The following is a 27,598-nucleotide window of genomic DNA, read 5'->3' on the forward strand; positions in this document are numbered from 1 at the left end:
AAGTGGTTTGCCATTTCCTTCTCCAGCTCATTTTACAAATAAAGAAATTGAAGCAAACAGAGTTAAATTACTTGCCCAGAGTCACACAACTAGTAAGAGTCTGAGGTCAGATTTGAACTCAAGAAGATGAGTTTCCTGACATCAGGCCCAGAACTCTACGCACTGCACCACCTAGCTGTTGTATGTATGTAAGTATGTATGTATGTCTTCCTTTGGTATTTCAAGATCTGCTTAGCCTAGTCCCTTCCTATCTTCCATTCCAATCTTTTGCTTTTCCTTCTTCCATGCCCTGTGTTCCAGCAGCCTTGGTCTCTGGGCAGTTCTGGGAACATGGCACCCCATCTTCTGTCACCATGCCTTTGTACGAGCTGCTCCCCATGCTGGGACTTCATCTCCACCTGCAGTTTCTCTAGCTTCCTTAAAGATCAATCTCAGATCCTGCCAATTCCAGGAGACCTCTCTCAGCCCCACAGTTGCTAATGCCTTCCTCTCTCAGAATGCCTTTCATTTATCTACTCTGCATATATTTTTGTTGTTTATATATTGTTTCCCCCAAAAGCTCCTTGAAGACAGGTGATGTGTTTTTACATTTCTTTTTTATCCCCAGTGAAGACCACATTGCCTGGCACGTAGTATGTGTTTCATAAATGAGGTTGTTGACTTCATGAAAATAGGCATCATGTCTTATTTTTCTTGGTAGGCACTTAATAAATGTTTGTTGGCTTTGGGGCCCAGGAATGTGAAAGCAGATCACATTCCCTACAGAATGAAAATCAGCACAAAGTACAGAAAAGAGTGGGGGAGCTTGGGATTTTACTCCCAATTCTGCTAATTACTAGCCTTCTCACCCTGGACGTAGCATTTTATTCTTTGAGCTACAATGTCTCCATCTATAAAATGGAGACAATACTACTTATACTTTATAAAGCTAAAAGTATTATCTAGAGGTGAATGAGTTATCACATTAAGTTCCACAAAGCAAGTTTCAGCGAAAAGCTTGCCCAGGCTAAGGCAGCTAAATGGTCATGTTACTCAAAAATGCCTCGTAATTCTGCATGCTTTCTATTTGGTTCTCCTGTGCTATCCATGACTCCCAATCACCTGCTCCATCCCCTCAGTCCTTCTTTCTATGTCAGCATTATATGGTATCCACCCTTTGCATACACCTTTCTACTGGAGAGAGCCGGTTGAAAGCAGACATTTCTATAAAAAGAAAAAAATGGAAATGGTAAGGCAGTCAGGCAACTTGGGGTAGGCAGCTGGGTTTTACAAACTGCCAAGATACACAAAGTGAAGTATTTTACTTCCTCATCAAGCCAGTAATTTCTTTTATTAGCTCAAAATATGTTATAATAGCTACAGGAAACTGAAATATGGATATAGAAATTACATTTCAAATATGACTAATTTTTATAAAAGTTAATAAAGCATAGGATTAGACAATTACTTTCTGCCATAATGATCAATACAAGCACATGAAATTCTATTGGTGTTACAATTTGAATATCTGCATGCACAGAAGATAGATGCTATATTCGATATCACTGAGTTGTTTAACAATATTAAAGACAAAAGTAAGAATTTTTAAATAATGAAATGGAAACTTTACCTCATTTTTTTCCTGTCAGTATTTATGTAGTGCTAACTAGAGATTCCACTGATGTTTATAACATCAGTCTAATAGATAGTTTATTCCTTTTTTCTGTTTGCAAAACTTCAGGATAAAAGAATTCTGGATTCCTATTTGGAAACCTATCTTCCCATTTTTATTCTGCCGATGCTTTAATATAGCATCAATATTTAACTACTCATTAAATGAAGTGTGACTTTTATAGTGAAAATGTCAGTCTTTGCAGTTCATTAAATTCACTTAAAGTATAGCTGCTTGATTTTTTTTTTTCCTGGAGGAATAAAAGGGCTATTATAACTAATGGCATAAACTTTAAATCTAAGCATGTGTTTCCTTCAAAATTAACATTCAGAATTTGTAGCATTCTGTATAAGACTGAGAAACTATTTGTATCTTCTTGTATTTCCTTATTGACTGTCATTTTTATAGAGTATATAACTGTTTATCACAGTTGGATATGACCAGTAGAATGTCACTGAGGACATTAAGATGTCATACACTATTATGAATCTGTAGAATTCTGCATGTAATATTTTTTAAAAAGCATTATTTTGAACCATGGTACCAAGAAAAACAAACCCTAGATGATGCGAAAACTAATAACTCACAGAATCCAACTGGGCTTGAAAGTAATCTGTTTCTGTATTATAAAAATATATATACAAGACAGATTGCTTGAAAGGAAAGGACATATTCAAAGCTGAAGTTTGGAAAGTTAATTCCAAAGAATTTTAGATGTACATTATTTAAACATTTAAATCTGGAAAAGTCAACATATAGTTATAATAGATATATGATAATAAACTCAATGAGAATTTTTAAAAAAAAACCTTTTAAAGTCATTTAAGAAGGAATAAAAAACATGAACTTTCTTTTAAAATCTGTCCATTCCCAGAAACAAATGAAAGTTACATGCACTCTATCAATTCATTTCTTTTTTATGTGAAAAATGGGATAAGTATAGAGAAGTGGCAATTTCCACATTGGTGAGGACTTTCACAATAAATATCTAATGGCCCTGGACTGGAGGAAAGAGAAGAGAGTGGGTAAGGTAAATACAATTGTTCTATGAGATCAAACACCTAATCCATTTAGAAACAAAACTTTCCATCAATGCTTTATTAAAGTGAATAGTCATCTGCTCTGAATGTCATAATTAATAAGGAACCTAGGAGAACCCTCTTATTTTACAGAGGAGAAAGCTGAGCCTAAAGATGGGAAATGACTTCCCCAAAGTCAACAGCCATGACAAAGCCAAACCTAGACACGAAGTTTCTTGACCTCCAGTCCAGTGTCTTTTTTTCCACATTATACCATATCGCAATTCTTGTGAAAGCCTTTTAAAAAATTCTCATGGGTGAATCTACTCAACACATTAATACTTTTAATATGCCATAGATACAAATTCAGCACTCAGGGTGTCCATCTATTATTTCCCATTGTTCCAATATAACCAAGTTCCCCCCTTTTCTAGTCATGCATGTCTGTGATTATATTTTTTATGCTTATTACATGAAATCACCATTGGCAACATACATAACTTATTTATGTAAACCTTCCAAGAGTCTTTTGAAAGTGAGAGGCAGATAGACATATTCTTAAAATTATATCAGATAAAATTTTATGCACTGAATTCTATTTTCTTTCTTTATCATTTGATTTTACTATTAGATATGAATCCATATCTAATCCAAGAAATGTCCCAAAATGTAAAATATACTGAAACACTTTAATGGTACCAAAAACCTAGAAACAAAGTAGATAGCCATCATCTTGGAGATGGCTAAACAAATTCTGGTAAATTAATATAATGACATATTACCATGCCTTAGGAAATAATAAAGAATACAGAGAAGCATAGGAAGACATATGAAGGGATACAGAATAAAACATACAAAATTTAAATAAAAAGAAGACCCTCCCAAATGAAAATAAATTCTGTGTAATTATTAATGTTTGAGTTTGACTTTAGAAAATAGTTGAGAAAATTCACCACCTCTCACTTATTTTTAGAGCTAGAAAAATATATTGCCTATTCTGTCGACATGCTTGATGAATTGGTTTGTTTGCCTAAACCTGTTTTTCCCTCATTCTTTTTTAATCTTTTTTTTACAAGGAATTTCATTCTGAGCATCAAAGGATGTATTTAGAAATAAATGTGATGTAAAAAAAAGTTTCAGTAAAAAGAAGATGAATTTTTAAGTTATCAATTCTCCTTTAAATTAATAATATATATACATATAGGTAGTCATGTTATATATTAATATTTAATGATCCTCAGAACTACTGAATACGCCTTCTACCATGACCTTCACCATTTTCAGCAACGACAATAGTAGGGGTTCTAAATCAATTCAAGTTTAATTTAACATACATAGAAATTGTTTCCTGCTTTATAAATTCAATAATATTACAATCTCATATATGAAAGTATCAAGCAACAGTCATTTAAGTAGTCTATTTTTTACCACTTCAAGTCCAAAATTCTGATAATTAAATTCAAGATGCATTGATCATGCACAGGTACAAAGTATTGTTCCAGTTGCAAGAGTAAATAAAATAGTCCTTCCCCTTATAGAATTTATAATCTTAGTAGGGCAAAGAAGCCATGTTCATACACAAAAATATAATCCAAAACACTACATGATAAATATGTAAGAATGACTATGTAAGAAAGACACAAAATGTTATGGGAGCCTTAAGGAAGGAAATACCCTATTGGAGAGGGCAAGGAAAGTTTTAGAGAGATTAATGGACTCTTAGTTGAATCTTAAAGGATGGCTAGGATTTCATGTATATGATTAAAAAGTTAAAAAATAAACCAATTTTCAAGGTTACCATTCTAACTTCTGTATACTAAAGTATCTGTGCCCTACCCATAGTACCCAGTCATGCAAAGCTAAATGAAAATATGGAGTACGTATGTTCAAAAAAGTATGGCAAAAATTATGCTGATTTTTCTGACAAAACTTCAATAAGTGTCTATAATCTGTCTGCAAACAAGACTTAATGCAATCTTTTTTAAAAAGTCATCCCTCACAGCAATACAAGGACCTAAAAAATTCCCAGTGGACTCTTAAAGCAAAATGCCTTCCATATTCAGAGAAAGAACTATTGAACTGGATCGCAGAATGAAGCAGACCACTTTCTCTTGTGTTGTCTCGTTTTTTTTCAAGACTTCTCGCATTCATTTTAATTCTTCTATGCAACATGACTAAGGTGAAAATGTATTTAATAGGAATGTATATATAGAACCTATATAAGACTGCACGCCATCTTGGGGAAGGAAAGGGGAGAGAGGGGAGAAAATCTAAGATATAGGGAAGAGATTGTAGAAAACTGAAAACAAATAAATTAATTTTAAAAGAATAAAGTAAGAAAAGTAAGTCATCCCCCTGGAAAGGGGAGAAAAATAAAGGAACAGCTCTCATAGCATACATGGTACCTAAACTAGTAAGACTTTTTTTCCCTTGTAAATGTTATCTTAACAGGTCAAATTCTAACAAGTAAGGCAACTACCTACAGGAGGAGGATAGAAATAATGATAATAAGAATAACATTTATATCACCCTTTAAAGTTTTCAAAGTTCTTTAATGATTTTATCCTTAGAACATTCCTGCAAGATTGAAGTTATTATTCTTCCTGTTTTAGAGAAGAGGAAACTAAGGCAGGCAGAGATTAAATGATTAGACCAGGGTCACATAGCTAGGAAGTATCTGAAGAAGATTCACACTCAAGGCTTCCTGACTTCATGTCCAGTACACTAGTTACGGCACTTCTAACTGCTTAAAAGGGTATAATATACCATCTCCAAGTTCACAAGTTCCATACAGAAGAGGAAAGAAACCCACAACTACTGAGGAGTATTATTACCAAGTAGGAATTTTTTCATTCTTTGTACTTGTGTCTTCAGGACCCAGAACAGTACCTGCAACACAGCAAGCACTTAATAAATGCTCATTGACTAATTGGTAATTTCATTGTCCTTTGCCTCTCAAAATAGTGGCAGTGGGTTGGAAGATCACAAACACTTTCTTCTCAAGTCATAGAGAACATTTCTTCTTTATGATTTACACATATACCTTTGATGTTTACGAGCATGATTCCTTCCCTACAAATGAAAAGAACAGTCATTCCTCTGACAAGTCTGCTAAAGTTAGAGGAAAGGATGGGCCAAGACAGCATCCTTTCTTCCCCTGCTCCCATATTTGGTTACCTCCAGTACTCTGCACATAGTATTCATTGAAAAAAAAAAAAGCTTTTTAAAATTTAATTTGTTAACTCAAGTGGCTCAAGAGATCTGTCCTTGGGACAATACACCCAAAAGGGAACTTGAAAATAAGGTGCTTCAAGTTCTCTTGGAAAGCATTTCTGATTGAGGTGATACTCCCAGCTACTGGAAAGTTTTAAAGTTTAAATATATATTTTTTTTCAAAGAAAATATTTCCCATTGAGAAATGTCACCAGCAACTAGATGGTTTAAAATGAACTACAACACACACATACATACATACATACACACACACACACACACACACACACACACACTTTAAATTTTAAAAGCATCTACATTCTTTTATTTTTAATCTCATTCTTTCAGGGTAAGCAGTTCTACAGTTGTCTAGTTTGCCTAAATTAATTTTTTTAATAGACAAGTTCCCTAAAAATCATTAAGAGTTTTCCAATATCCTATCAGTTTAAGTCTTTTAAACAGGTGTCCCAAAAATCTTAGTGCCATTTTAAAGCTTTTTTAAAATGTATTCCTGGGCAAGTCAATTAACCCTATTTGACTCAGTTTCCTCATCTGTAAAATGAGCTGGAGAAGGAAATGGCAAACCATTCCAGTATCTTTGCTAACAAAACCCCAAATGAGGTCATGAAGAGGTAGATACAACCTAAACAACTGAGGAATGACAAGAAGATTTGGGGGATATACTTCACATTTCTGTTTTTTGCTTTTAGCATTCCAAGCATAATTCTTGAGAGATAACTGTGCCATCAATAATCAAACCATACGGTATCAAGCAATGGAGGTTTTGTTTTGGGGATATAAATTCATTCATTATTCTCACAATTCAGTTTGAATTCTAGAGAATGATGAAAGTGATCAAAAAAGGAGGAGGGGCTAAATGTGAAATAACAACAACAAAAACATAAATACCTGAGGGACAAAGTAAAGAAAACAGTAGATAAGGTTTCAGTGAATTCAATATTCTTACAATATCCAACTGTGCATAAAGATCGGCAAATTCTCTCCTTTCTAAGCCAAATGACATCTGAAGGATAAGAGTTCACTGTCTGTGAGATAATGAATTCACATGCAAAATAAATGTTAATGATCTCATCTATCTAATTCTTGAAAATATCTTACAGCAGGAGTTCCCATCCTTTTTGTAAAGAGCTCCTTTTTCTTCTATATAGAAAACATGGAGGGATAATGAGAAAATGGTTACAGACAACAGTCTACATCAGGGGTAAGGAACCTGCAGCCTTGAGGCCACGTTTGGCCTTCTAGGTCTTTGGTTGTAGCCTCTTGAGAGTCAAAGTTTTATAGGACAAATCCTTTTATTATGAAGATTTGTTCTGTGAAGTTTGGATTCAGTTAAAGGGTCGCACTTGAGGACCTAAAGATGGTCTTGAGGTCACAAGTTCCCCACCACTGGCCTAGGTTGCTGCTACCTTTCCTGATGAAAACCTAATATAGCAGTACAAAGGACCCTGGGAGGGGCAATGAACTTGAGCATCCACCTGAGATGGCTTTTGTCAGGCCTAGTGGAAAATCCTAATCTGCTGTTTGGAACCCCTGCCCTACAGAAAACATTATCTTGCGATGTTCTGTTTGAAAAATAATACTGTAGAATGTCTTGTGAAAAAATAAAACTAGGATAAAAATTTAACTGACCTACACAACAGTAAGTATAGTGACTTACTTACACATATTAAATACTCAATAAATATTCATTGAATGAATGAACCACTTAATAGGCTCCTGCGCAAATTAGATGGAAGACTGATGACAAGCAGACATATTAAGTCACCTCCTCAAGTTCATACATTAAAGTAGCTGAAAAAAAATGGGAAGAGAACTCAAAATTTCTGACAGTTGGGTCATATTTATACTCAAATAACTGAACTGTAGTAGTGCAGAACCAGTCATTTTAGCTGTCTTTACAATTCATCCAGAGAGCTGTATGACTGATTCAGCTGCAGAACATATAGACAGATGGTACTGCCTGGACAAAAAGAACCAAATTCACCAGATCTGCTGTGTCATGATCCAATTATTTCTGCCAGGTAGACACAGCTCTTTTCTCCTCAAGAAGTCTACAAAATCACAACACTTATTTTATCCAAATAATTTTACTAAATCATAGATTTTCATGCAAGAAGAATTATGACAGATGGCAAGTTCAAGTCTAGTATGTATACATACATATATGTATACACATACACACACATACACATGTGTATGTGTGCATACTGAAATGTGGTATAGCTCCTCATTCCTTAGGGGCAGTCCTCAACATTATGTATTAGTCTTCCCGGATATTTTGCGACTCAGTCACAAAGATTCATTTTAGCTCTATCAAGCCCTTGAGAAATGACTGCCCTATATTTAGACAAATGCCCTTTATAACAGAGGAAGAACTCATCCCAGTTAACATTTTCCAAATGACAAAATCAAAAGATGTAACAATAGAAAGTTTTAGAAATTTTCCCACTGGATGTGTCTTAGATAAAATTTAAGGATCCCATCCATCGACTAGGACTCATCTTGCCAGATGCTGACATGACTCTCAAAATATCCTTTAGTTAAAATACTGGCAAACAAAGAGCTAGTCTTCTTGTATAGATGTTATGGCTCCATGTGTAAAAATCTGCCCACAAGTTAAGTATGCATATACTGAAATGGCCAAATGGATACAACCTAAGTTTGGAGAACCAGTTTAGCACCACTGAAAATCTTTAGGACCATTAAGTCTAAATTTTATAAGCAGAACAAATCATCTAAATATGAATTGGTTCAGCTATTAGGGGAAGTCTTCAAAAGTTCTTAAAGCCAAACTATCTCACAAGCATCTTTTAAACTGGATTCAAAGTTCTGTTTAATCTAGTTAACATAAATTACTGGTAAGTTACATTTGTATCATATCTTGGAGGCATAAAGGGGACATACCTTCCACCTTTTAAAATGTATTACCTTTTTGTTTTTGCAGTGGCATCAAATGTTTCTCCTAATCTATAAAGGATACTATTGGCCCATTGATTGTAGATATAACTTTTGTAACTAGAAAGATTTCTCTATATAGATAAATAAGAACTGAATAAAAGATATCTTAGAAGTCACATTTACTTTTAAATCACTAGACTTCTATGTTATAGATGAGAAGTTGCATGTACTAAATAGTAGTATGACAAATATATAATAATCAAAATGACTGATGCAAGTGCTTGGTTTATTTCCATCTAATAGTCTGGTTGTTAGCAAAGTTGGGTTTAGGAATAAGTAACATAGGCAGCCACTGTGAGCAGAGAATTCACAGGAGGTAGAAGATGAATATAAATAGAACCCATAAAGTCATTCCTCCAGACTCTTTTAAGGTACAAATGCAGAAACTGAGGCTCAAACTGGTCATCATACATAAAAATAAATTAGTAGGGTCAGGATCCAAGCCCAAATCCTATGATTTCAGATGAAATGTACTTTATATTTTAAGACTTACATTCTCATGTTGCATTCCTTTTTGATAGAAACAAAATAAATAAAAAAGATTCAATTTAAACCCCTTGTTCATTCTAATGACTTTTGATCACATGGCGAATTCCACTCTTGTAGCCAAACAAGTGTAGCCCAGTAACATTTTGAACTTGGAGTCAGGAAGATCTGGGCTCCTGCCTCTGACACTTAACTCACTCTCTCATCTATAAAATGGAATAAAAACACCAATAGTACAAACTTTCTCAGGATTGATGAGAGGCTCAAAAGAATAAGTGTAAGAAGTAATAAGTCATGTAAGTTACACTGTTGTAATGGAAGAGCCTTTTGCAGTGCCTGGAGCACCACTTGTCAATTAATGGTTCTGTGACTTTCAAAGAAGTGAACACTTCCTATAGTTGTGCTGTTTCTTACATAAAAATTATACTGCTCACCTCCTCTCAGGACATCTTGTATCTCTGTTTATGTTTTCATTTCTGGCTCCTGTTTTTGTCCAGGACAGTGAATAGCTTTGCATAGTTTCATATTTTCTTTCTACCTTACATGAGTCCATCAGCATCAAGATTATATGTTAAGAGAAAGTATTGATGTCCTTCATCGTGTGAACTTTAAAAAATGTTCCTTTCTGTCTGATGGGCGGGTGACTAGAAGTATAAAACATCCACTACGTCAGTTCATTTTGCTTAACTGTTTGTCTTTGTTACAAGGGAGAGTTTATAATTTAGTAGAGAGGGCAGGGAAGTACAGCCTAGAGTCTCTAAATGCCTTGACTTGGCTCTAGGCACTAGAATAATCTGGCATATACTTATATGAAAAAACAGGTTTGCCAAATACACTCAAAAGATCCTAGGTCTATAAGGGGATGAGACCTTGGAAGCCATGCAGCCTAACTCCTTTTTTAACAAAAGAAAAAAAACCGGCCCAGGGGAGTTAAGTGACTTGACCAAAGTCATACATATAGTAGGGATAATAAGTGGAATTTGAACTCACGTCCTCTGTTTCTAGACTCTTTATCCTTTCCATTCTACTCTGCTTACACTCACAAGGAAAACAAACTCGCATTTTAGAAACGACCACTCTTGTGCTCCATCAATTACAATTTTAAATTTAACATGCACAGACTGCTTTTAGTCATGATATCACGACATGCCAGGAAGCAGATTTATAGTAAATTTTCTAGTTACATAAAAGAAAAAGTCCTGTGGCAACCCAGAGGACAAAACATGCAACTATTATAGGAAAATCCCAGAATGTAATGAAAAAACATTTCATTGTTAATTTATCACAGAGTAATTCATCAGGTAGATCATTAACAGGAGTAGTCTCTCTTTAGAAGGGTGATCCACAGTCAAATATGTCATTATTTTCTTTATTTGCATCTATCATATGTGTGTAAGCATTCATGGTGTGCTCTTTGAAATGATAAATTATGATGGCAAAAATCAATCAATAAATATTTATTAAGTACCTGTTATGTGGTAGGCATTGTGCTAAACACTGGAGATACAAAAAGAGGCTAAAAAATAGCCCTTGTCCTCAAGGAGCTTAAAATCTAATGGGGGGAGACAACATGTAAACAAATATATACAAAGCAAACTGTATAAAATACGGAATGAACAGAAAATAAATAAAAGAGGAAAAGCACTGGAATTAAGAGGGATTGAGGAAGACTTCCTGTAGAAGGATTCTCGTTGGGACTTAAAGCCTGGGAGGTCCAACTAGAACTAGACACTTGCCTGCCTGAAGCTCAAAAGGAAAATTCCTCAGGAAGCCCAAACTACATGGCCACAGCTACAGTTACTTCTAGAAAGCTAAAATGTTAAATATATGACCAAGAAAATTCAAGAGGCGGTAATCTATCCACTAGAGCAAAGACTATGGATAGGTACCACTAGAGAACAATGAACAATGGGCAAAATAAAAAAGAATAATGCATGCAAAAAAGCATTATTAAAAAGTTTATAACTTTTAAATATTATTTTTATAAGGATGCATTGTGATGATGGAAAATTGAATCCTCATGGAATGTACCTATTTTGTGCTAAGTCAACATGGAGAGTAACACGGAGAGAGTACAATTTAAAAAAAAAATTAGGGATGGCAGCAGAGTTTTCAAACTTTGTCTAGCATATACCAATATATTTATCCATCTCTGCTGTCACTAGGGTATCTTTAACACTAGCGAGTAGGATTAAGAAATCTGAAGTGATATCACTTAAACAGATGATCATAAAGTCAAACCTTTGAAGAAAAGTCTTTTATTTTTTCAAAAGGGACTAAGACCAAACCAGGTGCGAAGGTAGCTGGAGGACACAATGAAAATAAAATTCATCAGACTTAACTGGCATAAGGGAAAGGTTAAGATAAAAAGTAAGGAAGTTGTGAATGGGGACGTGTAAACTTTTTTAAATTACTCATTAGAAAGTTAACTAAAGAGCAACTAAAGGCAAAGCAAATAAAGCTTCCACACAAACCTAAATTCAATCACACACAAACACACACACACACACACACACACATACATACCACATAAGAAGTCAGAATCCTGCTAATCTTAATAACCCTGCTAATTTGAATACTGCTCATTATTTAAAATCAGGACTTAATGGATGCTTTAAAAAAAACGATACTTGTAACTCCTACAAAGAAAATATTCCTAAGAACTAGGTAGGTATTTCCAGAATGACAAAAGGGAACATTGCAACTTTAGAAACTGATACAATTATAGTGAATGTGTCTTTCTGAGAAAATTTGAGCACCAAGTTGGATGGTTAATAAACTGGATTTTTAATTCAATGTACTTCAGTATGTATTAATCACCTGCAATGTATAATATAAGACATCATATGCTACCATTTTATTTAAAGCAAGCTGATACCCTATCCTGGCTTAGGAAAGTTTATGAATAAAGATTTCAAATTTGCCTCTTCTTCCCTCTCTAACTCCAGCCTCAATCTTTTGCTCTCTCATTCCCTTATACCTACTAGAATTGCTTTTAACTCTGTTTTCATCTCATTATGTTGACGAGTAGATTTGTATTCAAGTGCAAGTTGTACTAGATGGTCTCTGATGTCCTTCCAACCCTGATCTTCAGTGGTTCTGTTTCTCCTCTGTCATTTCTATCCTCTCTCTAGACCATTCTAATAATACACTCTATGATGACCTTGGATCCTACAGTCTAAATAAAATTGAAGTCTCTTTTAGAAGATGCTAATAACCTTACTTCGGACATAATTGATTATTACAAGGAAAAGGAAACCAATCCACTAATAAAAAGTTTAAACTTACTGGAGGAGGGACAGCATGGTATAGTATAGATCAGAAGTTCTAAAAGTGGGGCTCAGGAACTCATGTGGGTTCCTGAGATGCTTTTAGGAGATCTATGAGGTCAAAACTATTTTTCATGATAATACTAAAATATTTTAACTTTGAAAACAATAAATACAAATAGATTTAAACACATAAATAAAATTTTGGGGGAGGGGTCCTCAATCAATTTTAAGAATGTAAAGGGATTCTGAGACCAAAAAGTTTGAAAATTGTTGGCATAGAGGAGTCAGACAACCTGGGTTCTAAGCTCTGCCACTTACTACTTACATGACTTTGGACACTTCTTTGGTCTCCATTTCCTCACCTGCAAATGGAAGGGTAGGAAGTTCTGATTTGTTTTGCTTGTCTACAGTTACTTGTTACAAGTGGAAGCATCTATGAGGAGGTGAGATAGAGGGTGAGAACAATGAAAAAAAGTGTCAATAAACATTTTCATATATACAAAAGAAAAACAAAAAGTTTCTAAGGGACATAAATGGGGCAATTTTGTTACGAACATCTTATATATAAGCAAGTTCATATATAATCCTCCTCATTGTTCTTTGTATATTGAAATGCTTTTGTTAGTTGATGATTGTGGTGGTGGTTTGAAATAACTGATCTTAAGTTCCAAGTCGCTTTGAGAATTAAATAACTAGAAGAAATGATGAACTGAGTAAAGCAGCAGAAGGTGACTGTAGAAATCTTATTTTTCAACCCCTTCATTAAAATTTTAGTTATGAACTTAACAATCATCCCACACCCTCTTACCCTCTCAATCCTAGTGATATTGAATCCTTCTTCCCTGTTTCAGCTATCTATCTGTTCATTCTCCTCTTCACTTCAACTACATTCTCCCCTCTCCCATTTCACACCAGATCTTCCCCCCACCTTCCATATTCCAATATGGAGTTTTTTTCATTTTAAAACTCTTCCTCTCTTGCTCCTTCCATTTTTTGGCACTCACTGAGACCTAACTTACCTAGGATGACAATGAAGCTGAATCATTCTTTCCAGTACTGGTAGTGCCTCCTCTCATACTTCTCAACTCATTGATTCTGAGGGAGGAATTAGACTACTCCTTGTTCCTCATTTCCACTTCTAAACTCTTCTATCATCACTCAGCAACTTCCACTCCTTTGCAGTTCATTTTATTCAAATTTATGACCTAATTTTGATTTCTGTGACTGTGATATGGTGATACCCATGAATTTTCCCTCCTTTCTCAATTCAGCGGCTGGCTTACAATCTCCTTCCTCCCTCCCCAACACCTGCCCTCATTTTAAGGGACTTCAACATTGATGCTGCAGTTCTTGCAAACACACTAATTTGCCAGTTCCTCATTCTACTCAATGGCCATGACCTATTTCTCCACTCTACCTCAGTGACACAGAGAATGGTCAACACCCTTATGCTTCCAGTTACCCCTAAGTATTCCACTTCCATATTTTAAAACACAGAAAGTCCTTTACATGCAATGACCATATATGACCATAGTTTATTCCACTTCTATCTATACCTTTCTATTCCTAAAACTATTCTTTTTCTTCACTATGACCTACACAATCCTTCTACCTGCCAATACTTTCCCAGGTCACCACTGGATATATTCTCTGGATATATTCTCCTCCCATATCATTCTCAACTCTTCAGTGAAACAATCAATGCCATACTATCTTCCACTCTAGAGTCCTTTGCCCCCATGTCATGTCACTGACCACGCTTGCCACATCCCATCCTGGTATTATTCCAACCATTGTTCTTATTCCCATGCTGCTGAACAGAGTTGGACAAAGTCATAAAATCAGGCTGACTGGGTTCACTATACATTTATGTTTTATTTAATCTCAATTGGGTCCTTACTGTAGCAGGGCAATTCTTCTGTTCCTTCACAATTCTCTACTCCAATTACAGCAACTGTTCCAAACCTTTTTCTTCTCAAACTTCCCTCTACCCTCTCAGCTAAAGTCTTTCATTCATACTTACCCTGCTAAAAAGTAAGGCCACTTGTTGAAGGCTCTGTTTCCTTTTTCCTCTTCTCACATTCCAATGACATCATTATCTCCTACCATCTACTCCTTAACTCCAGAGTATGATGAAGACCAAGCCCTGCCCTTTGCCAAGACCAGCCCTTCTACCTCTACTCTTGACCCCATAACCTCATGTTTTCCAGTAGATTACACCTACAATATCCCCTTTCTTTCTCTAATCTTCAATCTTTCCTTATCTACTGATTCCTTCCTGATGCTGACAAACATCTCCATTTTCACATCCTTAAAAATACTCTTACTGGTTCCAAACATTGCTGCTAGCTATCTTCCTGCAATTCTTTTCCCCTTCTCAGATCGTTCCTTTAAAAAGCCTTGCTAAAATTTATGACCAGACCAGAGACAGAGAGAACATTATGAAATGCAAAATGGATAACTTTGTTTACATTAAATTGAAAAGTTTTTGCACAAACAAAGCCAATGCAACCAAGATTATGAGAGAACCAGAAAACTGGGAAAGAATTTTTACAATTAGTGTCTGTGATAAAGGCCTCGTTTCTAAACTACATAGAGAATTGAGTCAAATTTACAAGAATACAAGCCACTCCTCAATGGATAAATGGTCAGATATGAACAGGCAGCTTACAGGGGAAGAAACTAAAGCTATCTACAGTCATGTAAAAAAATGCTCTATATCACTATTAATTAGACAGATGCAAATCAAAATAACTCTGAGGTACCACATCACACCTGTCAGATTGGCCAGCATGACAGAACAGGAAAATGATAAAGGTTGGAGAAGATGTGGGAGAGCTGCAACACTAATTCAATGTTAGCGGAACTGTGAGCTGATCCAACCATTCTGGAGAGAAATTTGGAACTAGGTCTAAAGGACTATAAAAATGTACATACCCTTTGACCCAGAAATACTACATTTAGGGCTATATTCCAAAGAGACCATAAAAATGGAAAAAGGACCCACATGTACAAAAATATTTCTAGCAGCTCTTTCTGTAGTGGCCAAGGACTGAACGTTGAGGATATGCCCATCAACTGGGCAATAGCTGAACAAGTTGTGGTATATGAATGTAATGGAACACTATTATGCTATAAGAAGTGACGAGCAGGCAGACTTCAGAAAAATCTGGAAAGACCTATACGAACTGATGCTGCGAGAAGTGAGCAGACCCAGGAGAACATTATACACAGTAACAATCACAGTGTGTGAGAACTGTTTTTGATAGGCTCAGCCCTTCACAGCAATGTAAGGACCTAAGTATTTCCAAAGGACTCGTGATGCAAAATGCCATCCACATCCAGAGAAATAACTATGGAGTCAAAACACAGAATGAAGGGACTATGTTTTTCTTTTGTTATGTTTTGTTTTTCTCATGGTTTCTCCCATTCATTTTAATTCTTCTATGCAACATGACTCAAGTGAAAATGTGTTTAATAGGAATGTTATATGCAAAACCCAAATAAAATTGCATGTTGTCTAGGGGGTTTGGGGGGGGAGAAAATTTGGAATTTATGGAAGTGATTGTTGAAAACTAAAAACGATAAATAAATTAATTTGGGGGAAAAATTTAAAAGCCTTGCTGTATCTACTTCCTCTCTTATCTTGTAAACTCTCTGCATTTTGGCTTCCAACCTCACTGTTCAAGTAAAATAGTCTCCCCAAAGTTGCCAATAATATTTTAATGACCAAACTGAATGGCCTTTCCTCAATTCTCATCCTTCTTGACTTCTCTGTAGTATTTGACACTTGACCAACCGCTAGAAAGTCATCTTTCCATGTTATCATGACATTGTGCTCTTCTCCTAGAATCAGTCTCCTCTGAGAGATTTTCATCCATGTCTTTCCCCCAAATGTAGGCATATTCCCAAGTTCTATCCTGGACCCTCCTCTCTCTTCTCTATATTCTCTCACTTGGGGATCAAAGCTCCCATGTTTTCAACTATCATCTCTGCAAATGACTCTCAGATCTATGTGATGACCGGCTCTCTTTCCTGAGTTCCTGTCTATCACCTCAGTTCTATAAAGATTTACTTCATCACCTCCAATTCTTAAAATTCTCAACTTCATTTAAAGCTCAGCTCAGTTTCTACCTCATCCAGGAGGACTTTCCCTAACTGTACCCTCTCTTTTCTCCTCCTGCATCCCCTCCCCTGACAGCTGCTAGTGACTTTTCCTCCTCTAAAGTAATCATATCTACTTAGTATCTATAAATATATTTATTTACATGTTTTCTTTTCCATTAGAATGTAAAGTCCTTGAAGAAATCTCTACTGTTTTCACTTGTTTCTATGTAGTCCCAGTGCTTAGCACAGTTTCTGGCACATAGTAAGTACCTTAAAGAATGTGGGGTTTTTGGCTGCTTCAATCCAGTAAGAGCCTTTTCATCTCTCTTCCTCTTAATTTTAAAAGCTTTCTGAATCTTAACTTTTCTCTAAGAAAACACAACTTTATCTCAGAAAAAAAGGACAGGGTTCATTCTTCCATCTGTACCATTGACTCTATCACTAAAATATCTTGCCCCATCAGTTATATCCTTCTTGTATCTTCACCCAGTGCTTTTTCATTGTCTTCCCAGCACACACAAACATACTCAAGGATCCACTATTTTGACTCTGCTGTCTCTTGCCCTACTCAAAAATCTTCAAAAGAGTTTCTCACTGGGCACTAAATAAAATCTAATCTTTTTGGTCTCACATCTGATGAGCCCTTACTACCTTTTCAATACTACCTCCGACTAATCCCCTTAAAAAATCTTTCCCTACACACAACAAGTCTACTCAGTAGCCCTCAAGCATGCTATATGGATGCCCACTACCAGCCCATAGGTTAGGTCCTTCATTGTCCCTTCCTATAGCATTTTCTACCTTCCTCTCCATCTACCTAATTCTTATCCCTCAAGGACCACCTTAACTCCAACCTCCATTCTCTGACTATTGCAGTCCAAAGTACAATCTTCCTCCTTGAATTCCTATAGCACTTACTATTTTTACCAGTCATGTGACATACAATGGGCAGAATACACTTTTTGTTTCTCTCACCTATATCTTTCCTAAACTCATCTCTGTATTACTATCATCAAGCACAACTCTTTGCACAGAGTAGATGGTCACAACATTTTACATTGCTCTTCATATTTATAAAAGTCAATACTACATAGGAACAAGATGACCTTCTCTTAGTTCTCATATTAAATTGATTGCATGGGAAAAAAATCCACAGCAAATCCTAAAACTTCAGTTTACTCAGGCTTAACTTATTCTTCACTAAATTGTGACTAGACTGTTAAGTAGATGCAAAAGAGACAAAAGGGACTGACTGTGTAATTTTTAATTATAGAAGAGAAGAATAAGGTGAAAAGCATGCAAGCATACAGTGCTGTTGAACCAGAAAAATATTAACTAATATTTTTTCTATAAATTCAATTTGCAACAAATCATGCTGTTATCAAAAGAGCTATCCAGCCAAGTTGGCATTTTGGTTTCCTACCTCCTATAACTAAAAATATCTTTATGAAGCACAGAACTCTTACAACACTTCAGTAGCACATCATACAAAATCCCGGCCTGGTTACAGTATGATCTGGAATAGGAAACTTGCTGGAAATCCAACAATATGGTTCAATAGTTTATGCAACATTAACAGCTCAAACAGGTTATTTCATGGGTTGCCACAGTCAATGAATTCGTCACCTACTGACCATGCTGCTCATGATGAGCGTCTCCATTCTTATCCTCACTATGCTGATGTGATTTGTTGCTGTGATCATACTCAATGCCTTTCCAGTTTAGTATATAACCTGCCAGAGTTTGCATTCTGCTGACATAGCTTTTGAGAATCCAGGGTCAACCTCTCACTACAATAAAAAATCAAAGTGCTATGAAGTCAGATGGGCAGTACAATGAGTTAGCCAATCAGTAGATTTTGGACAGCTATTACAAATGGCTAAGAAACTCAACCCAGAACTAAATAGAAAGAAAGTAGACTGTATTGAATTTAACAATCAACACAGTGCACTCACATACTCATACATACACACACACACACACACACACACACACACACACACACACACCCTTTAATACTAGAGAGACGGTAAGGCACAATGGATAGAAAATTAGTCTTGGAGTTAGAGAGACCTTGGTTCAACTCCTTCTTCCAACTCATATCATCACTTGCATGAAGCTGGGCAAGACATTTAACATCTCAACAATCCAAATGATTCTCTCAAACTCTAAGTTGCAAAGCAAGCTGTTAACCTGACAGAAGAAAGAAGAGCTTCTTCATAAAGAATTGCCTATATCAATGAAATCACAAGTCTAGTAAAAAAGAAATTCCCCTGTTAATACTATATGACTATGGATTATGAATACCAAGATCTTTTAAGAAGCAAAATTGCAGGTGACCCAAAGGGAAATGGAGAAAGTCAACTAGTCATGATAGGGGGAGGAGGACAGGTAGGCTATCACATGTTGCCAAAAGTTTTTTTTTATATAATTTCTTGGTGGTTATCAAGGGAAAGTACATTCAGAAAAGGGGTGGGATAGTTTTGTACTGGGAGTGAGAGATAACAGATGGCCAGTCCAAGTACTATATGGGTACTCATAAAACATGAAAAGACCTCAAGGAAAGCCGCAATAGTTCTGGAGAGATTCTCTGAAGGATTTATCTGAAGATGAGAAGCTGTGACTTATAATCTGTATCAGTGGAAGAAGTACCTATAATCAACCAGAAATCCAAACTTTTGGACTGCTTTAAAAATAATATTGACTAATATAACTACCTGCTCCACACTTAATATCAATCTTCTTAAGAGTGTTTCTTATTAAACAACTAATAAGATATGGTTACGAAAATATTTTTCCTTTAAACCATTGTTGACATGACATAACAGAATTTGAAAATGTTGACTTCAAGACATACACAATTCAATAACTGTAAAGTTTATTTGCCTATCATTAACCAATTATCAATGACTGAAACTATTCTTTATGATTAAATGGACTCTAGTCAGAGACAATTATTCAAAAGAATGATTTCTGCTAATTTCTTTACCTATTTGGAGTAAGACAGGAAATGGTGAGGATATTCAGTATGTGAGAAGAAAGATGATATTAGTGGAAAGAGAGTTGGCACCAGAACCAGGAAGACCTGGATTCCAGATCTTCCTTTGGTACATTGTCTATGAGAACCTGGACAAATCATGTAAGCATTCACTGCTAACATGCCAAATTAAATTGGTAGCAAGAATTTCTTACTGGAAGCTACCTACACCAATGAAATCACAGGTACAGAATCAATCTTCTAATCAATATTCAGAATATAACAAATTCATTGTCTAGTTATGACAGGTATATTATTGATGTCTTTAGGTATAAGGGTAAAGATAACTGAAACAAGTTAGAAGACCAGTTAAAGGAAGCTATGTGGCATTCAAATCAGGCCTGTATGACTACGCACAAGTCATTTAACCTCCATCTACCTCAGTTTCTTCAACTGTAAAATTGGGATAATAATAGCATCCACCTCCCAGAGTTGTGGGGAAGACCTAATGAGGTAATATTTGTAAGGTATTTAGCACAGTGCCCAGCACGTTGTAGTTGTTTAATAAATAACCCGCCCCCCCCCATTCCATTCTTCCTCAAGCATAGAGGGGTTCAGAAGTTGGGGGTGTTCTGAACTTGGTTACACTTTGAGTAGATAAAGTTCCCAAAGAAGTATGACTCCAAGAATTTTAGGAAACCATTCTTGTAATAATTCCTTTTAACCCACACATTTTTTCTCAATCACAAGCTTCTCCTTCTATACTAGGTTTGATATTAAAGAATAAATCACAAGTTTATAACTTTTTTTAAATTACCTTGTTTCACTGCCTAGGAACGATTTACATCAACTTAAGACTATATTATTCATTTGACAAAATATAAAAACCCAAGCTGCCAAATCAGAATTATAATCAGATAAACCATCTGCTTCTACTTGCAGCCAAAACATTCCTGATAATGAAGTGAAGTAATGGTCCAGAGTTTTAAAATCATGTATTTTGTGGGCCTGATTCTGTTTTTACATTTATATACAAATAAAAATACAAATGATTTGTCTAATTAATGTTTTAGTAATTTATACAACTTCAAGAAAGAGAGCCTGGGTCCTGCTACGTAGACTTAACACTGTAAGAGATGAGATGCAATTTATCTTCCCTTTCTTGCTCTGTTCATCAGTTCCTCTAAACTCCTTCCTAGGAATAGCATGGCACCTCCAACACTGACGGAACAATAGCCTAACAAGAGTTTCTCTTGCTTTTATGTTCCTTCTTACTTACTATCTTTCTGGCTCATAACTTCTCCACAAAAAGATAGCTCAGTATTTGATTTCATTTTAAAGATTTTATTTCAACCTATAGAGTGAAAGACAAAAAAAATACTGATGCTAATTTTTTTAAATATTAGTCTTATAATAGTAAAGTATAGAATCAATTTAAATCAAAATTTGACTTAAATAGGAATGAAACACAATACAGGTCTCCCAAAAGTTTTAGTACTATTTTAGATTTTTTTTTAATAACTTAAAAGTTTTAAGCCATAATAGGTTAAGGGTGCATTAAGACTTTTGGGACAATCTGGACAAATGCTTAATCAATGATATAATTTGAAGCTTGAAAAACTTTAAACTGTACTAGTAAAACTTCTGCAACATCCTGTCCCTATACAGATAATCAATTCATGGGTTGATGCTGGCAACCCTTTGAAATATTCAAAGAAACTGCTTGGAAAGAGTCACAGTCATATCTATTTAGACCTAGCTCACCACTAACTGTGTGGCCCTGGGCAAATCACTTAGCTTCTTTAAATCTTAGTTCCTTCATATGTACAATGAAGTGGACTAGGTGACCTCTAAGATCCTTTTTCAATTCTAACATTCTATGACTATCTTCTGATAACATCGTCTGCTACATCTGGTTTTTTAATCTATTCTAGTCCAATACCATTTCTAACCTCATTTTCTTTTGCTTTAAACCTATTCATTCCCCCACCACCACTCTTCTGGCCTTCCTATTAGACATACTTTATACAATATATTTTGCCTAAAAAAAATCAGGTAAGACTTCCGATATCAAAACAAATTATCTGCTAGTTTATTTGTATACTACAGTCCTATTGGTGCACAGACAAGGTGATTGCATAGAGGGGAAAGAAAATGACAAGCAGGGTCAATGGGTAACCCATTCACTTGAACAAAACAAGTCTTTTAAAAATCCAAAGGTGCTAGTTTCAGTTGATATCCACATCAGAAAAGGTGTTCAAACAGTAGAGATGTTCACTAGAAATTAAAATTGAAATCAGTCCTTCAGAAATATAGAAGACTTTTGGTTTATATATCAATGACTAATTCATGAATTATTAATTGATCTGATTTTGGTTGTATTTTATGGGAAGTCATCTTCTTACTTGTAAGGACTCTTGAACCCTCAGAAATTTTTCAACCATTCCCCATAGATTACAGTACAGTTTCTTAGACACTGATATTCTAGAATGATCTTAATACAGAATATAAAGGCAATAAACATGAGATGTTTATGTATATATATATTATATGTATGTATTGCACACTGATATTCAAAAGAAAGTATATGAAATCTAATGTCAAGTTACAAAAATCAATTTAAAAAGAGAAACTTTTTGCACATTAAGATGGGAGTTCACAGTTGTGTATTTCTGAAATCACTGGGACTCTCACTAAACAAGACACTACAAGAGGATAATTTCTTCAAATTGGTTATCCACAAGCCAAAAAGTCAACACAAGTCACAAAACTTAAATCTTGGAGGAATCTAGAGTAAACTGAATATTAAATGTGATAGACAATTAATATGTGGGTAAGTGGCAACTTTTTATCATAAACCTCAGTATTTACTCATTGAATGAGCACACACAGTATAAAAATCTATACATTTGAAGTTCTTAGGAACAAAACTTTAAAACTTAACTAAAATCTTTATATAAGCAAAATACTGAAATTCAACATTTCCATTTACGTGACATTTTGACCAAAAAGAAATGAAAAAAAAAATCAAACATATAGAAAACTTTCAGTAACAATTTATAGAACACAGGTGGGTTCTTAGCAAACTCCTTAAGTTTAAGGTGGCAAAGGAATTCTGACTCATTTTGAAGAAGGCTATATTTTGTTTTGTTTTTTAGTTAGTGGAAAGTAAACACAAATATTGCCTAAAATAATCATAACCTTTGGATTTCCAATATTAGTCAATTTACCTAACTTTATTAAGTGGTCTGTAAAAACCAGTTTTCAGAATTACTCAGAAAACAACATTTCATAAAGAGCCTGTATTAAGAAAACATGACTATAATCCAACTGGTGCCATTACTCCTAAAAGTTGTATAAGTATTTCAATAACTGACTGTTTTCAAGTTTTATATATCATCACTGAAATAAATTGTCCTAATTAACCTTCTGCACCCCTTCCCTCCCCAAAAAAGGATACAAAAAACACCCACAATTTTCTGCATATATTCTATGATCTTCTGAAGTCCCCTTGGGATCCTTTCGAATACAGATTCTGCACGCATTGCAGTGACTGGGTTAATACAATAGGTTTGTATTTTGGTGTCATTCAGTGTTGCTGATCTTAAATCAGGGAAAGAAGTAGTCACTCCATGAGAGGTAATGGTTCCAAAATAATTACATGCAAAATATACAAGGTCTGTATGATATAAGTTGTAACTGATAAATAACACCCTTCTAGGAAATTAGCTTAATCCTCAAAAATAGTAAATGCTTACTTAATTACACTGCATGCACTTCCTGGGATTTTTGAAACATTCAATAAGGTGATTAATCAAAAGTCAAAAGACAGAAGAAGGTAAGCCTTAACTCTAGCTACAAGGCCTTTTCTCCCTTTTCTGTGCCTTAAACACATCACATGAGCCCAGCACATTTCCCCAGCAACCATATAAGACAATCATTTAATCATTTCTTCGAAAGTCTAGTACTGAAGTACCAAACTGAGAATAAACAAATAGGAAGCAATGCTACAGCAGTGTCTAGTTGTATCAAGACAGAGTAAATTGTTTCTTACTCAAGCAACAATTCCTTCTCTTCGTGCTATCTATTCAATAGTTTTGTATAGCACCTTTCTGAAGATTAGTATTTCCTCTTGCCACCCAATCATAAATAAACTAAGATTTTAAGAAAAAAAAGGAGGTAGAAAAGAGCACAAAAAGAGGAAAGGACCCATACTTCAAGGCGTTATGTTTATCTAGAGCACCTTTTCTTCCCTAAAGATCCCATCCTGGGTCATATTTTTTCAAAAGGCTCCAACATGAGTTTAGCCAACAGAGGCTCCAGGAAGAACATAAATTGTTAGGGTCCCCGCTGCACATGCGTGAGGACAACAGTGTTCACGGATCAGGGGGCTTTCACCCCATCTTAGTTCGCTAAGTTTGGGCCAGCAGATAAAACTCTGTGGTTGCAACTGAACTGGGGCATAATCATATTAACAAAAATCAAAAGAAAACAACCAAAATTAAATAAAAAGCCTTAAGCTGAGCCTTTAAGAGGCACTTGCCCAAAGCCGAGATATCTCAGTTCTAGAAGCCAAACCACAAAAAAACTGCTGATCAAGTGAATAAGTGAGGCAACCAGAGGCGCCACTGCCACTTTTCCCCATTCAAGCACGACCTGTTCAAAAGTTTGCTCCTTTCCATAGCAAAAAGACTAGAACAACCAGTCTTGAACGATTATGTCTAGGGGTCTTCTCTGGGTTAATACCGGCAGGGGCACTGGTACAAGTCTGTGATGCTGGACAAGCAGGGAAGAGGGGAAAAGGCAACAGGAGAGCAGGGACAGTGCCTCCTCTAGGTTCTGTCCAGCGCCTGAGCACACCGTGGGCGCGTAATGTGTTTACCAATAACAGTAAATACAACAAAGAAGCAGTATGTTCCCCCTTCTAGTTCCTTAGTGCTGGTCACAGGACAGGGTTTCTTTCCTCACAGTTCAGCCAGGGCTCAACTACCCTGGGATAGAAAAAGGGAACGGAGAAGGGATGGAAGGAACAGTGGGAAGGAGGACAACGAAGGGTGACAAAAAGAAGCTAAGGGGCGCAAAAAAGCAGAGAAGGGGCGCAGGGTAAAGCAAGGAAGGAGGCGCAGAAAAGGAAAAGGGAAGGGAGTGCAGAAAGATGGAAAGACGGGAAGGTTAGGGCGAATAAAGGAGGATGTAGAGTGAAGTAGAACAAGATAGAAATGGAACGAAAAGAAGAAAAGGAAGACATGGAAATTATAAAAAAAAAAGTGGGGAAAAGAGGAAGAAATCGCGGTGGAGCAGGAGTGGAAGGATGAGGAAGGGGAGGGGAGGGACAGGCACAAGTCCCTGGTCCAGCACAGAGAGGAAGCCCCTGCGCCCCCTCCCGGGCCCCCGCTTCCCCCTCCCAGCCCAGCCCCGGTCACCTTGCTGTAGGCGTAGTAGCCCAGGCACTGTGCGAAGTCCAGGCCGGCTGGGTCCCCGGCCGCCGCGGGGTAGAATCTCACATCCATGCCGGGGGCCGGGGCCCGGGCCCCACTGGGAAAAGGGTGAGGGGGGCCGCCTCTCCTGCCTGCCTGCCCGGCCGCCAATAGATTCACCCTCTGGGGCGCCCGGCCGGGGGCGCCCGGGGGCTGCGGGACCGGGGGGACTGAAGGGTGGGAGCCCGAGCCGGGCGGGAGCGGGAGCCGCCGCCGCACACAAAGGAGCCACGCGAGCGAGCGGCGGGAGAGCGGGCGCGGGCGGACGGGTGGACGGGCTGGCAGGCGGACTGACGGACAGACTGGCCAAGGGGCTCAGCCTGGGAGTGGGGCACAACGTGGGGAGGGTCCGCGGGGCTGCTGTGGGGAAGGAGAGAGGAAGCCCCTGTACGCTGCAGGACACGGGCTGGGACGGGACGCCGGACGGGACGGGACGGGACAGGACCGGGCGCTGGAGTTTAAGGAGCTTGGAGGGAGGCTGGGTGAGCGTAGAGACCAGGCGGCGGAGGAGGCAGCTGCTGGCCCCGCTCCTCCCCGGGCGGAATGAGGTAGAGGAGCTGAGGAGACAAGGGGCTGGGCCCCTCCCCTCTTTCTCTCTCTTTCCCTCCCTCCCTCCCTCCTACGGTCCCCTCCCTCTCTCCCTCCCCGCGCTGCCGCCGCCGCCGCGGCCGCCCTTCCACCCCTCCCACCGCTAGCAGCTGGCGCAGCTCTGCTCCCGGTGCCACCGCGCCCCGCCCAGCCCCACGCGCCTACCCCGGGACCCGCCTCCAAAGCAGAACCTTGCCCTCTCTTCAGCCCTCCGGCCCCCCGACTCCCAGCCCGTCCCAAGCCCCTCACAGCCACGACCCCTCACTCCCCTGGCTTCGTTTCCAAGCTCACTCTCTTTCCTCTACTTCGGACTTGGCCCAGCCTCACCCCATCATCTCCTTCCTCTTCCCTGACTCCTCTCCCAGCCCATTACTCCATCACGTCACTCCTCGAACCCCAGATATCTTTTTGTTCCTCCTCTTCTCACTCACCCCAACCTTTTTTCCAATCACCTAGGCTTCCCCCCTTTATTTCCTTCTGTCTCCATTCTCTGCCCCCCCCAACCAAGGTCTCTTTCAGATCAGTTTTCCCCCACCACTTTGTTCTCCCCCCACACTCCCTTTCAGCCTAATTTGCACCACCACACCCATCAACTAGTGAATCCTCTTCAACCCATCTTTCCCCCATCTTGCTTTCCCCCGCCCCCCAAGGGTTTCCCTCTGCCCATCCTTTACCCTAGGAGCTTTTTCAGCGGTCTTCTCCCTCCTCAGCCTCCTTTCGCTTCTTACTCTTGAGCCATCCCTTTACTTACTTTCTTCCCACATCCTCATTACTTTTTTCTTTTTTCAACTCCCTATTTCCTAGCTCGCCTCACTTAGCCGACCCTTCCCCCCATTTCCTCATTCTTCATAATTCTCCTTCCCTAATCTCTTCTCCCCAATCCAACTTTTCCCCATCACCTCCTCACTCTTTAGCACCCCTTTCTTCCCCTCAATATTCCCCTGCCCCTCCCTACTGCTCCTTTTCTTCCTTCAGTCCCGTTTCCCTCAATCTCACTCTTCAGGATTTCTTTTACTCCCGTGCCCCGCCGCCTCAGTCCCATTTCCACTTCTCTTCCCAGTCTTCCCTCTTCCTATCTTCCTACCTTTTCCTCCCTTTTATGCATTGTTACTCCTTCAGTCCCTCTCCTATATTGCCCATCTTCTTCTCCATACCTTCCCCTCAGTTCTCATCATCCCTTCCCAATCCACTATCTATCTTCATTCCCCTCTCCACTCTCCTATGTCACTCATCATTCTTATCCCAGGGTGCCTAGCCTCCTGCCACCAGGTGGCCTTTACTACTAGTTTTATGGGAGTTCTTTTCCTTCAGTGATATCCTCTGCCCTACTTTCTTTCTCTCCCCACCCCCACTCGAGTCTGTTTCCCTAGCTTCCCCCACTTGCTGACACCTTAAACACAACAGCGACACTTCGTGCACCTGCTCTCCTGGGCACAGTTTCTGACCTGTGTCTGTGAGCCTGGACTCTCTACACTTAGTTTATTTTCTTAAAGGGAAGTTAGGTTTAGCCTTTCACAGCTGGACAGAATTGAACTTTTACAGGTTAAGCTTCATTTCTGTTCGTTCCTTATTTTCCTTTGGTCTTGTTTTGTATTCAAAAGGTATTTCAGTAACTGGATTCATCTAGACTTTTCTCCTAGAGAAAATGTCCCAATTTTCCTAAAAGGCTCTGGATAATTAACTTCCCCACACTCCACTTACTCAGCCCCCTCTTTTTTGGGAAAAGAGAGAAAATGAGGGAGTTTTAGCGCTCTCTCTCTCTCTCTCTCTCCCTCCCTCCCTCCCTCCCTCCCTTCCCATCTCTATCTCTGCCTGTCTTTCTGTCTGTC

General features: G+C 37.7%; 1 protein-coding gene across 4 annotated transcripts in view; it reads right to left on the reverse strand.

Moving 5' to 3' along the window:
• Nucleotides 1-25,680, reverse strand: part of TOX3 (TOX high mobility group box family member 3) — a 125,736-nt gene extending 100,056 nt beyond the window's left edge. For 2 of the 4 annotated variants that reach the window (XM_072632197.1, XM_072632199.1), the window contains exon 1: nucleotides 25,128-25,680. In XM_072632197.1, coding sequence (XP_072488298.1) covers nucleotides 25,128-25,214 — 87 coding nt within the window. In that variant the 5' untranslated portion in view covers nucleotides 25,215-25,680. The remainder of the gene's footprint in view (nucleotides 1-25,127) is intronic. The other 2 variants (XM_072632201.1, XM_072632198.1) reach the window with 2 other exon arrangements.
• Nucleotides 25,681-27,598: the final 1,918 nt, after the last annotated feature.

The sequence above is a fragment of the Notamacropus eugenii genome, chromosome 1, assembly GCF_028372415.1.
Source record: "Notamacropus eugenii isolate mMacEug1 chromosome 1, mMacEug1.pri_v2, whole genome shotgun sequence".
NCBI classification, from domain to species: Eukaryota; Metazoa; Chordata; class Mammalia; order Diprotodontia; family Macropodidae; genus Notamacropus; species Notamacropus eugenii.